Raw genomic sequence first — 14,019 nt, forward strand, 5'->3', positions numbered from 1 at the left:
TTGAATTATTTTGAATTTCCTTCATGAATCGGTACTTTTTTTGGTTGGCTACATCTGTTTACTAGGGTGCTACAGTAGTACCTGAGTTAAGTGTAATCTGAGGTTGGTCAAATGGGCAAAAGATCGGTAATACCTGTAATTAAGCTGATCTCCTGAAATATAAAGATAATCCTCAATCCTAGAATTTTATAATTTGGGGAAAGTAGAATTATACCACCAGATTTAGGAAGGGATGCAGATGGCTCTTGGCAGAGAGGGTTAAAATGTAGAGATGTTGCCCCGTAAGGGGAGACATCATCTCCTAAAGAGAGAATTCTTATTTATATAAGCCATTTCACTGGTGTCCAAGTCCATTGCAGCCAATTAAATACATTTGAAGTACAGTCACTCTTGTAAGTGCACAGCAACATCTTGCAAACAACAATGAGATAAGTGACAAGATAATCTGGCTCAGTGATAATTGAGGGATAAATATTGGCCAGGAAACTAGTGCCACCTGAGAGGCTTTCTGTTAAACATATCATCTGAAAGACTTCATCTCTGACCAGTGCAGCACTGAAGTGTCAGCCCAAATTATGTGCTTGTGTCTGGAGCAGGCCTTAAACCCATTACCTTCTGACTCAGACGCGAGTGCTGCCACTCAGTTGAGGCTGAAGCTGATCGTCCACAATTCAGTCTCTTTCCTGGGCTCTGGAACCATGTTGAGTTCGATGTCAGCTTATGTTGCTACTGTTGAAAACTTTCCCTATGCTGACACAGGAAGAATGACCTTGGATAAGAGACTGGTGGGCTTTGGGTGCCAATGAAGCTGTACCTCAGCACCTTCAGGACAGCAGAGGAAAAGTAGGAGCTAGTGATTGAGCAATTTATTCACACATTCCATCCCAATTTGTTGAACTAGCATGACTTGAAAAGTCAATTTTCGGTAAGCTGAATATCAGTTCCGATTAATTCAGTTTCTCATTCCTAATTGAAATCCATCATGCTGGAAGTATGCATTGATGTCAGGGGACAATTAAATACAATTGTGGTTGCTCCTGTGGTCAAGTAGTGCTTGCTCTCCAAACTTGCGGGTGAAGGACGACTGGTTGAGCTTTTCGAGGACAGACGCTTTCTCATTTAGATAACCTTTTTGTTTTGGATCATTGGCTAAATTTGTTTGTCATGTAAATTATGGATGGGCAATAAAAGTTGGCCATACCAGGGACGCCTACACCCAGAGAATGAATTTAAAAAACCTTTATTATAGAAATTGAGTAAAGGCCAAAGGTAGTTCCACAGTCCTGGATCAATGTGCCAGGTTAGCAGTATATTCAAACATGTATTACCAGGTTCTTGGGAGGAGTGTTCATTTGAAGAAAGTTTAGTGAAGATGTACAAGCAAAATACTTTAGACAGAAGCAACTTCGATCACCCTGTCCCCACACTTTCAAAAATTATAATCCTGTTGAGAACAGTGCAGTGTCCAAAAGCACCAGCAAGCAATGCCATGGAGTGACGGGATACAAGTTTGTGGAATTCATGTGACAAAAATGGAATACTTTGGTGTATTTTGTTAAGTCTTTGAGGTTGAAATAGGTTATTCTCAAAATAATGCGCCACACTAGGATTGAGAGAATATCCACATTTAACTCTGTGGTATGTAGCTTTCCTGCAGTGTGCAATGATACAAATTGAACTTAATGACCTGGATTTAGCGGGGTTGACGACGATGCTGTCGGCGTTTGCCATCATTGCCCCCTCTGACACTGACTGCAGCTTGAGGATTTAGTGCAAACACAGATAAACGAGGAGATCCTGAAGTTGCGGTCAGTCATTCCCTGCTCCACCACAGGTTGTGCTGTGGAACTCCCCAGAGCCAGCAATCTATTCAAATCATTAGAAGTGAGGAAAAACTTCCTCTTTTACAACGGAGTATCGCTGTTTTAAAAACTGCCTAAAACATGAAGGCAGTGTAACTGGATTTTTAACAGCATACTGACTGCTGAGCAATTGTTCTAGCCCTGAAAACTAATTTTATATTTGTGGAATGTCAAATTTTTCCTTTTAATATGGTTAAGAATTCCAAGTTTTTCATATTTTTTTGAAAGCTTGTTTGATATTGCAGCATTTACCATAATTCTATGTGTATTTCCCTATCTTTATTTTGCTCTCTGTAAAATTTATAAAAGGTAACTTAGAATCTGCATTTTTCTTCGTGTTTTCTTCCTGGTTTGCTACTGAGAATTCTTTAGTGTGATTGGCTGCTTAGCCAGCTTGATGACATCACTGTTGCTGGACTCGAGATTTGCTTGATTTGGCCCCAGATTCAAACTAAGGTTAGGAGAGGTGAAATTGCCAGAGATTGCTGGATCTTTTCAGGCAACGTTCTTCGAGGTCAGCAGCAATCGCCATCGCTTTGCCCCGACTGCATATTCTGGGCCAGTATATTATTGTTTTGAGTGTAACTTTGTTTACCTGGTTGTTGTTGTGAAGTTAGTTGAAGTAAAGCAATTTGCAATCTGGGATGAATAGATCTTGCAGCCAGTATTTACTGCGAGGCTGCTGTAACTCCAAGGTAATGGACTCTGATTGTGAAAAATACAATTAGATTTTTTTTTTCACTTTATATTGTATTGGGAAAGGTAGGTACATTTTTGTTCAAGCATGTGCAGCTCTTCAGTTCCTCCTCTTCCACACTGTATGGAGATGGACGTAGATGAATAGATAAACCTCATAAATTTGTGTCACCGTATTGTAGTTAGCAAAATATCACTACTAATTTTTGTACCCAAGGATGGCCTTTTGTCCATCGTCCCTTCCATTGGCAGCCATGCCTTTAACTGCCTAGACCTCACACTCTGGAATTCCCTCCCTTAACCCTATCTTCTTTATAACCCTCCTTAAATCCCACCATTTTGATCAAGCCTTTGGTCACCATTCCTAATAGCGCCTCCATTTTTATGTCTCAAACACCTTGGGACACTCTTCTATGATCAAGTGTCTATATAAATTTAAGTTAGAGTTCTAGTTTTTCATGGAGATCTAAGCTAAAAGTTCTGTAATCCAATGCTGTCTGTTGTATTGGTTGTTGTTTAAATTTTATGTTCAATAAACCTGATTGGCTTCCTAACTGGTTTAATTCTTCCACCATCTGAATGCATGGAGGATTGGTCAATTCTAGTGAGCTAATTAGAGTATGTCAATTTGAACCCGAAGCAACACTATTGCTCGATATTTTGCCTATAAGGCTCAGGGAGTGCGGGCTTGTTTTGCTGGTCCTTGACTGAGAAAAATATCTGGTGAAACTCTAAAGATGTAACTGCGTTCCAGACCTTATGGGGTGCATAAAGAGTTAAGTCAGGCACTTGCAAATGGGTGGAGGAGGAGGAGAAGATTGTGACGGTCCTCTTGTGCAAATTTTATCAAGTAGCTGGCTGTATACTGCTGGATTCTTAAGGCAGTATTCTACCTGTCTTCAGCTGAGGGTGGTGCATGGATGGACTAACTTGCTGATGCCACTCTTGAACCAGTTGCTTTCTGCTCACCTCACTGACACTCCTTGACAGCACTTCAAACAAGCTTTGGTGGGCTCTGCAAATATAAAACTGTTGTTTGGGTAATTGCGGGTACGAAAGGTCTAGCACAAGACCTGCTAATTGGAATGTACTGTTCAAATAGATCACCCCAACAAGTACAATTTGTTAATGCTGATCGAAAAGTACTAGAAATCAATATTTCTTGTTAACCACACCCTGTCTCTCTCCCTCCCCCCCCCCCCCCCCTCCCCCTACCCCCGACTTCCATTGTTTTATGCCAGGTATAGTTTGAGTGAGGGAAGTTGTTTATTGTCCTGAGTCTTCGTCCATGCTCTAATTAACTGAGATGCGAATTAATGAGTAAACACAGATCTAAGGCATCAAATCTAGTGGTACAGTTTGTCTAATTTACCTGAAGTCATGGGAGCACAGTGGTGATCAATGTTCCCTCTGATTTTTTTTTCCTGTGCTGGCCCTTTAAATTTGCTATACCTGCGTGCATTCTTCCTCCAACAGCAGCAGCAGGTGAGAGGCCTGCACGGGACCTCGCGATTAGTGCGTAGCCGCTTAGAAGGAACATTGGTTTTGATAACTTGAGTGCTGCAAATTTTACAGTTAACGATGCACAGATGGGTATTTTAAATTGAGTGCTGACTGTTTTGTACTTGTTTTCTATTTTTTCCCTCCCTTGGAGACATTGCTGTGGTACAATTCTGCAGGCACCCTCTGATAGCTCCCACAAATCGCTCTTCTTCATGTGTGAGCCTAAACCGCTAATATTGATAAGCTATTTGACTGCAGAGAGCATCAAATCCAATTCCAATCATGTTTACACAATTAAGGGGCAGAAACTTTTTTTTTCCTACATAACACTGGGACACAAGTTAGTTCCTCAGCTAAGATCAGCAAACTGAACACTGATGACAAATCTTAAGAACCTACCTAATCTGAATGGCACAGCTACTTTCTGCCTTACCTAGCTAAACCATTGGGCAGCTTCAAAATCCTTTTTAACCTATTAAAATATATGCATGTTTGAAAATAACTTGGGTTAAATGTTTAATTCTACTTGTCAAATGACACACTATTTTGGTCCTATTAGTCAAAATATTTGTAGAATCTGGCGTTTCTAACATTTGAATCTACTTCACATTTAAACGGTCCATTTACATCTATCTACAGGTTGGACTTCTCTGGTCTGGAAACATCCATGGTTTGGCATTAGTTGGGCCTGAGGGAGAGGAGGGTTTATAAAAAATGTTGTTTTTAAAAAAAAAAAAGCACCAAACCAGCGCATTAATAAATGTGGCTGGGAGATTTCTACACTGGGAGAGAGAGCGAGGTCCAAGTTTTGCAGCCCGAGTTTGAAATGCAATCTGAGTTTTGCATTCTGAGTGAGTGTTGCAATGTGTTATCTGTGCAATCTGAGTGTGAAAGGTGCTGGCTGGGGGCTGTGCCATGGGTCTGTAACTTTAAACAGTGTTTCAGAAAACTGGCTCGGTTGCTGCTGCAATGTGCGTGTGGTGATTGACAGCTGCTCCCAGCCAGTCATTGAGTGTGTGCGGCGATTGGCTGGAGCGGCAGTCAGTGAGTGTGTGCGTGGGTGCTGAGGGAGCCGCCCACAGGCTACCAGCACGCGTGCACACACAGGAGCCCGGGTACTGTCGGCGGATACCGGTAAGCCTAGGCTAGGCGTGACCACCTGTGGTTCGGAAAATTCTCTTTCGGCACCGGTCAGGTCCCAAGGGTGCCGGACCACAGAGGTCCAACCTGTTCTGCATTTCTATACCAGGTCGGGGCCATAAATAGAGCTGGAGCGCCGGGCTCCAGAACATTGTGGCAGAGTTGTGGCGAATGAGGGTACGGGGCCCAGAAGAGCTGAGGGCCCAGGGGCAGCACAGACCTACCCACACTGCGATATGTGTGTGCATTAGGTCCGTGCAGCAGAGCAGGTCTCCAGTCGTCCTGGTTAACCCTTGCCACTGGATAAAGGCTCTGTCAAGCCCGTGTGGTGGCTGATGTGCAACAGTCACCACACGTTAAAAAAAATTCACGCACAGGCAATCTTCCACCCCCTCAACTGGAGTTCAGGACTGGAACATTGGGTCCTTCATTGAAACATCTGTGAACTATCGTGGAAGCAAGTCATCCTCGTTCGAGGGACCGCCGATGATCTTCTATACCACTCCACATACAGGAACACCTATTGCATGAAACAGAAGGGAAAGAGAAGATGGACTTTGAAACATATGTTGAGTTTTTCCGATAAGAAATTGGATACAGACTCCTTTCCATTCTCTTCGCCTAGCCTTTGGCCTTCAATTGCTACTACTCTTCTGGAACCTTTAATTTGATAATGCTCCTTCTCCTCCATCTCTGATTCCCTTTTCCCCAACTAAACCATTATTCTCTTCCATCCCAACCACTGCCTTGGTATGGCCCACTTTATTCCTTCAAATTGGTTCACAACTGGCTGAGATATCCATCCCTAGATCTGGCTGGATCACATCATGATCCTCTGCCAAAACCACCAACTATTCCAGAATCGTTTTGGAGATCAAAGGTAACCCCTGGCTTCTTTCCATTTCTTTATACCAGTTTTGTCCTTAAACTGGCCTCCCCTGCACCTTCCACCATCACCTTCAAGTGTGAGGAGCCCATGGACCTTTTTGTCACCAGGATTGAGGCCATCTGTTCAGCTGCCTTTGCTGTTTCTTCCCCTTGCTGCAGTCCCGAACCCATGTCTCTCTAACTGCTTTCCCATCAACCCCCATGCCCTTCGAGCTCATTTTGTTCATGAAACCCACTTCCTGTTCCCACAAACCTGCCGAGCACCGAACTTCCTTTTCTGGCCCCTTGCTGGCCGACATTGTAAATGGTTTCTTCTCCTCGGATATTTTCTGCCTACCTTTCAAAAATCAGAGTTATCACATCCTCCTGTGGGGGGAAAATCATTTTGGACCCTTCTCTCCTTGCAAACTACAGTCCCATCTCGAACCTCCCTTTCTTTAAAGTCCTTGAATGTGTTGACTCTCAAATCTGTGCTAATTTATCCTGCAACTCCCTGGTTGAATCTGTCCACAAACAAGTTTCCACCCCTACAACAGCACTGAAATGGCCCCAATAAAGTCATAAATGACACACTCTGTTACTGTGAGTGTGGTGCACTGTCCCTCTTTGCCCTTCTCAACCTTTTTGCAGCCTTTGGCACGGTCGATCACACCATCCTCCTCCAACACCTCTCTTCCATTGTCCAGCTCAATGGGACTGCCCTTGCTTGGTTCCAGTCTTGGCTATCTGTAGCCAGTGCATCTCCGGCTTCTCTTCCTGGCACCCTCCCCATCTTTACCAACAGAAACTCCTAGGATCCATCTTTGGCCTCTTCCTCTTCTCTACATGCTGCACCGTGGTGACATTAGCCACAGACATGGGGTCAGCTTCCACATGTACACTGATACCATCCAGCTCTACCTCTCCATTAGCTCTCTAAATGCCTCAATTGCATCTATGTTCTCAGACTGCTTCTGTGACATCCAGTCCTGGATGACCTGCAATCTTATATAGTTAAAAATTGGGGCGGTCAAAGCTATTGTCTTTAACCCCTGCACAAACCGTATACCTTTAACACAGATGCTATCCTCCTCCTTGGTCATTCTCTCAGGCTGAACCAGACTTTGCAACCTGGGCATCCCAGATCAGCTTTTAAGCCTTCGTCCTTTCCATCAAAAAAGCCACCCATGCCCAACTCCACAACATCATCTGCCTCTGCCTCTGCCCCTACTCCAGCCCATCTGCCACTGAAGCCCTTGTTTGTTCCTTTTGTCACCTCCGCATTTAACTTCCAATGGCCTCCCATCCTCAACTCCCCGTAAACTTTAGTTCATGGAAAACTCGTATCCTATCCCGCACTAAGTCCTGCTTACCTATCCTCACCTGCCCTACAACTCGCCCCAAACTCTCTGCTCCTTTCACTCTGGCCTCTTGTGCATCCCCCTCTTCCTTCAACTCGCCATTAATGGCCATAGTTTCAGTCCCCCTGGCCCAAAGTTCTTGAATTCCCTTCCTTAACTTATCTGCCTCTTTCACTTTCTTAAAGCCTATCTTTTTGACCAAGCTTTTACACACCCCCTGCTAATATCTCCTACTTTGGTCCGGGTTGATTTTTTCCTTGTGCCTCTGACATATTTGTGGACATTTTCCTACATTAAAGGCACTATAAGTGATATTAGCAGTGGTAGTTCCTTCTCGTGTTTTCCTGGAACCAAGTTGAGCAGCGTTTTGGATATGTTCCTCCTGAAAGTTGTTTTTAAAGTGGTCTTGGTATCAAATTTCTAATGAAGGCTTGAAAATATACCTAACTACCACTGACCTAGAATATCTTTAGATTAACTTTGTGCTCACTTCACAGTTTATGCATAAACTTTATATTTGTGAATGATAAAAGGGGAAAGTGATAAAAGTGTTTTTGTGTTGGTAACATGGAGGGGATACAGCTTCATGCAAAGTGTTGGAAAAAGGTTACTATAGTTCAACTGTTGTGAATCATTTTTGAAAGGGTGTGCCACACATGGTGAGGTAGCATAACATTTGCGTGAGCAATGTGGCTTTTTTTTTAATGTGGTGACCACTTCAGTGTATGACTAATTTTATTGATCTTTTCTCGCTTTAGACTTGAACAATGGCAAACATGGACGCCCTTGTACAAAGGCTGGAGAAAGCTGTGATACGATTGGAGACAATAGGTCTATCCGATGGACACGGAGCTGGTTCTGGCGATGCAGGTAGTGGATCTGATGGTAATGGCAAACATGGATTTTGAATATTTGAGAGAATTAAAAATTCTTGAATGCAATTTATTCTGTCATGATGTGATTGAATGAATGATCTGTGTTGGTATATTCTGTGTGTCTGAATTATTGTTGCTTTGGGATTGAATAGCATGACCTGGTTATGGCTGGATCAGTCTATTGCAGATTTAAGGAGAGTTGTTAGTTGTACATACGCTAATACAGATCCTATGTGTATTGATTAAGCTTGTTAGTATGATAATTGGAAGCTTTGTTTTTATGCACGGTGATCTTAAAAGACTCCGGGTTGCCTTATGAATTGGCTTGCTGTTCTAATAAGAGAGCGTGGGTTCTTGGCCAGGACAGTTGGCATGAATTCGTTGTTGCTGTTGACATACAATTTACCTTTAAATTGCATCTGTTAGAGGCAGGCACTTTCTGGTGATGCATGTTGGTCCAACTCCAGCATACAGCATTACCCTTGTGTGGTTTGCTTGGTTCAAAGTGGAGGAGAATGTTTAATGTAGGAAATTGTATCCTAACTCACACCAAGTCTCATTGACCTGCATTACATTGCCCCTTATCTCTAACCTCCATCAACTGTCCGAGATCTGTGCTCCACTTGCGTATCCCCAATTTTCATCGCTCCACCATTGGCAGCTGTGCCTTCATCTGCCTAGGCCCTAAGCTTGGGAGTACCGTCCAGAAACCTCCACCTCTCTACCTCTTCTCCTTTAAGACCTTCCTCAAAACCTAACTCTTTGACCAAGCTTTTGATCACCTGTTCTAGGTGGCTCGATGTCATATGTTGTTAACGTAAGTTAAGAACATAAGAAATAACAGAAGTAGGCCATACGGCCCCTCGAGTCTGCTCCGCCATTCGATAAGATCATGGCTGATCCGATCATGGTCTCAGCCCGCTCCCCATAACCCCATATAATTTAAGAAACTGTCTCTTTCTGTCTTAAATTTTTTTCAATGTCCCAGCTTCCACAGCTCTCTGAAGCAGTGAATTCCACAGATTTACAACCCTCTGAGGGAAGAAATTTCTCCTCATCTCAGTTTTAAATGGGCGGCCCCTTATTCTAAGATAATGCCCTCTAGTTCTAGTCTCCCCCATCAGTGGAAACATCCTCTCTGCATCCACCTTGTCAAGTCCCCTCTTAATCTTATACGTTTTGATAAGATCACTTTCTGAATTCCAATGAGTAGAGGCCCAACCTATTCAACCTTGCCTCATAAGTCAACCTCCTCATCTCCGGAATCAACCTAGTGAACCTGCTCTGAACTGCCTCCAAAGCAAGTATATCCTTTCGTAAATATGGAAACCAAAACTGCACGCGGTATTCCAAGTGTGCCCTCACCAATACCCTGTATCGCTGTAGCAAGACTTCCATTCTTTTATACTCCATCCCCTTTGCAATAAAGACCAAGATTCCATTGGCCTTCCTGATCACTTGCTGTACCTGCATACTATCCTTTTGTGTTTCATGCACAGGTCCTGCGGTACTGCAGCACTTTGCAATCTTTCTCCATTTAAATACTAACTTGCTCTTTTGATTTTTTTTTTCTGCCAAAGTGCATGACCTCTCAATTTCCAACATTATACTCTATCTGCCAAATTTTTGCCCACTCACTTAGCCTTTCTATGTCCTTTTGCAGATTTCTTTGTGTCCTCCTCACACATTGCTTTTCCTTCCATCTTTGCATCGTCAGCAAACTTGGCTACGTTACACTCAGTCCTTGCTTCCAAGTTGTTAATATAGATTGTAAATAGTTGGGGTCTCAGCACTGATCCCTGCGGCAGCCCACTAGTTACTGGTTGTCAACCAGAGAATGAACCATTTATCCCGACTCTCTGTTTTCTATTCGTTAGCCAATCCTCTATCCATGCTAATATATTACCCCCAACCCCGTGAACTTTTATCTTGTGCCGTAACCTTTTATGTGGCACCTTGTCAAATGCCTTCTGGAAGTCCAAATACACCACATCCACTGGTTCCTTGGGACGTTTTATTACTAATTTTTTGTGCAATATATAGTATTCAGCAAACCAATAGTCCATGTGTTTCCATATCCAGGGTGAGAAAGGTCCATCTGGCCCATACATTCTCACCACCTTTCTTGGGCTGATTTCATCCCAGGCACCAACCATCCATTGTCTCACTTTCTGTGCGAGGCAACAAGCCAAACACCTGTAGTCAATTCAGAAGTCCTCTTCTTTTTTTAAAAAAAAAACCAAAATCCTCACTGACCCCCATTGTCCCAGCAGTTCAGATCCATTGATTTTTTTTTTCCAGAGTAATTTACTCTTAGTTTCAATGGGTTCAAATTTGGCCCACCCCTTTTCTTCGGCGCACTTAACGGCGAAAAGTGGCGCATCTCCGGTAAGTGCGCCAAAGAAAATCGCCCCCCACTTTGGCCACTGTCCGGCCTCTGTCGTCGCGCAGCGTGGCCAGTCGGGGGCAGAGCCAGCGTCCTGCACTGAAAACAGTGCCGTGACGTCTGCACATGCGCAGTGGAGTGTCTGCGCATTTGCAGTAGCTCCTCACACCCAGCCTCTGCATGCTGCAGCCACTGTGTATGTGGGACCCGATGCCCATTTCTATCCCTGGCCGAGTGGCCTCCCGGTGCGATCAACCTCAGGTTTGAAATTTTATGCACTGTAGCTATTTTTGAACTTTCTTAATGGCTTGTCATTTTCCTGGACTTTTGGATATTTTGAAAAAAATATGTAAAAATGTTTTGTCTCGTGAATAGTGGTGACCATTTGTCAAGCCTATTCATCTGGTGCTATTTGTGAAAGAAGAACATAAGTGACGGAGGAACACTGAATATCTTATTTGTTGAAGTAGACTTTATTTAGATAATATGGGCTCAATTTTGGCCCAGCATAATCATTGCAAACAAATAGTTGTTTAAATTAGTTGATTAGGGCAATTTAAGTCAACTATCTTTTACTATTATTTTTGTAGTTTAAGCTTCCATGAATACTTCTGTTGTATAGTAAATTAACTTTGTGAAGTTTGTCATGATGTCCTGTAAAGCTGTTTGATCCTAGTCATATTCTTTAGTCAAGTCATTAAGTTCTGCTGGCCTCCGATGTACCTAACAGCTCTGATTTCTTAACTCTCCACAAGGGTTTTCTGAAGTGGCCACATACGCTGGTCTAGGTAGATTTGGAGTAATTATTAGCTGGCCAAAGTGGCCTAAATAGCCAAAACTGGTGTAGGTGGTTGGTAACGCCCCCTTTTGAGAAAAAACAAAACTAAAAAAAATCGTAACTAACTCACTTACACTGGCACTAATTGTGCAAAATGGGGATTTTTAAGATACTCCAGAAAAATCAAGTTGCTCCAAAAAAAAAACAGCAACTCCTGGCCAATTTTGAGCCCCATATGCTGTAATCATAGGCATCAAGTCTAAATTCATAGCTTGGCGATCTCATGCCAGAGTTACACTGCCCTTCCTGAGGTGGGAGTTCACGATTAGAAATGCCACCTAAATGAGGGTGTACCAAGCTTTATAGAACCCTAATATTGTGGTCCTAGGACCATGTGTGCTTTGACCTGCTGAAACTGAGCTTGAACTTTGATCACTCCCAAATCTATATCTCTCTTCTGTTTGCAACTAGAATGCTCACTGCCTGGGCAAGTGGGATTGATGTGACTTGTTTTCGTCAAAATATTTTTTGTAGGATTGTTTGCGGCACAGTTAACAGTCAAATAAGTTTGACATTATGTTTGAGAAGACATTCTGTGTTCCAGTGAATGAAACTGGTGTGCTGTCAGTCCATGTTTAGTGGAAAATAAACTGAGAACTGAGCATACTATTAAAATAAGGATGGAAGGTTGATGTCGTAGAAAAATGGGGTGGTAGCCTGCTGCGTTCATACCAGCTATGAAGTATTTTTGCACCAGTATGTGCTCTGATAAGAGTATCTAATTACACATACTCTTTAACCACGTTGTCAGAGATTGCTTCTGATGTCTGTACTCGAAATTCAGTCGTTATTTTGCAATGGTTGAATATGTTTGCCAAATTCTTCAAGCAAATGAGAAATGCTTCTGTTGACATCAGTTACTGACCACATCGTGATTGAGCAATGGATCCAGTCTGTAGAGTCCTCACTTTTTTTTTTATTAAAAAAAACATAATCTTGATTCAGATCAACTAATTACATACTCTCAGCATTAATCCGATGTAATTGTCTGCAAGAAAAGCAGACTTAGCTGCTTTTTAAAAAAGAAAATGGAAGTTATAAAACAGAGAAACTTTAGTGTTTCAGTGTGGGGTAGAGATGTGGTTAGTATATTCTGACAGCAAACTTTTCACTGATAGGACATTTCCTTTATTTTAAAACTGAAGCATATATAGTACTGAGGAGGGCACCATGTTCTGTAGTCATAAACAGAGTACAGTTGAGATGGGAAAATCAGTATGATTAAATGCCTTACTAATTCTATGTTTTTATTAAATAAAAGCATTGCAGTGATTCAGGCTACATCTACTATACTGAATTTCCTGTGAATTAGCTCCTTTTATGAATTCAAATCTAACTTGTATAAACACATGCAACCAGATTTCAAACTGTACATTTCTGCATACTTGGCCATGAAATGGTTGAACAGCACAAAGTTTGCTTAGATTCCTGTAGAAGCATTTAATTGTCTGTTTGGATTAAGGTATCCTTGTAGGGAAATGTTTATTCTTTGATCGCGAGTCATTTTAAATGTGTGTATAAATGAAATGGTTTTGTTTTGTTTTCACTAATATTGATTAAGATATTAAGTCTGGGTCTGTGTTCTCATTTTTATACAGCGCTTGTTCCCTTTGTGAAGGCATTTGATGAGCTGCTTGCTGGGCCAGTGGCAACATATTACAAACTAAGCAAAGAGATTGGTGGAGATGTTGGGAAACATGTGAGTAATTGTGTTTTTTTTAAAGAAGTGATTGTTGAATTATAGGCAGCCACGTCACATTAATAGTTCCTGATAACAGTGTTAGAGGGCGGGGGGGGGGGGGAAGGAGAAAGGCATCCATAGATGAAGATAGATCTATCAATTTTGCATCTTGCTTTGTAAAAGTAGACCGGACAGTGCCTGTGGTTGTGCTCAGCTTTGAGGAAATTGTGTTCCAAATATTCAGCTTTGATGCCTCAGTTAGTAAATACACTGCTGTTGTATTGAACCAACACACTTAGAAAGCCTAAGGTTCAATCCTTGTGTTGAGTTAATTGAACTCCAGTAGGGTAGCGTCTTGAGTATTCTGATGTTAGGGAGGTGAAAAATCCAATGGATCCTGCTCACGATCACTGTCCAGTAACCCATGTGAGAAGGGTGAGGGCTGCTGTGAAGATTCTCCCATTACCACCACAGTTAACCAGTCTACTGACACAATAGTTAAGCCTACACATAATGGCCCCAAGTTTCCACACGCGGTGAAACAGGCGCCCCTCCGAGCTGGGCGCCCGTTTTTCGCGCCGAAAACGGCGCCTGAAAAAAACCGCGCTATTCTCGAGCGCTTTTCAGCTCGATGTCAGCTTGGCGCAGCGCCCAGGGGGCGGAGCCTACCACTCGCGCCGATTTTGTAAGTAGGAGGTGGCGGGTACCCCCCCCCCCCCCTCGTTCCGGATTCCTTATTTGTAACCTGCGCCTGATTTTTTAATGTGTAGACAAGGTTTTTTCAGGCCTACAAAAATCTTCACTTGCTCC

The 14,019-nt window shown here is 42.7% G+C and overlaps 1 protein-coding gene across 3 annotated transcripts in view; it reads left to right on the forward strand.

Moving 5' to 3' along the window:
• Nucleotides 1–14,019, forward strand: part of cap1 (CAP, adenylate cyclase-associated protein 1 (yeast)) — a 64,133-nt gene that overhangs the window by 5,833 nt on the left and 44,281 nt on the right. For 2 of the 3 annotated variants that reach the window (XM_070899133.1, XM_070899134.1), the window contains exons 2-3: nt 8,188–8,314; nt 13,127–13,227. In XM_070899133.1, the coding sequence (XP_070755234.1) occupies nt 8,197–8,314; nt 13,127–13,227 (219 nt within the window). In that variant the 5' untranslated portion in view covers nt 8,188–8,196. The remainder of the gene's footprint in view (nt 1–8,187; nt 8,315–13,126; nt 13,228–14,019) is intronic. The other variant, XM_070899135.1, reaches the window with a different exon arrangement.

Source organism: Pristiophorus japonicus, chromosome 14, assembly GCF_044704955.1.
Source record: "Pristiophorus japonicus isolate sPriJap1 chromosome 14, sPriJap1.hap1, whole genome shotgun sequence".
NCBI classification, from domain to species: domain Eukaryota; kingdom Metazoa; phylum Chordata; class Chondrichthyes; family Pristiophoridae; genus Pristiophorus; species Pristiophorus japonicus.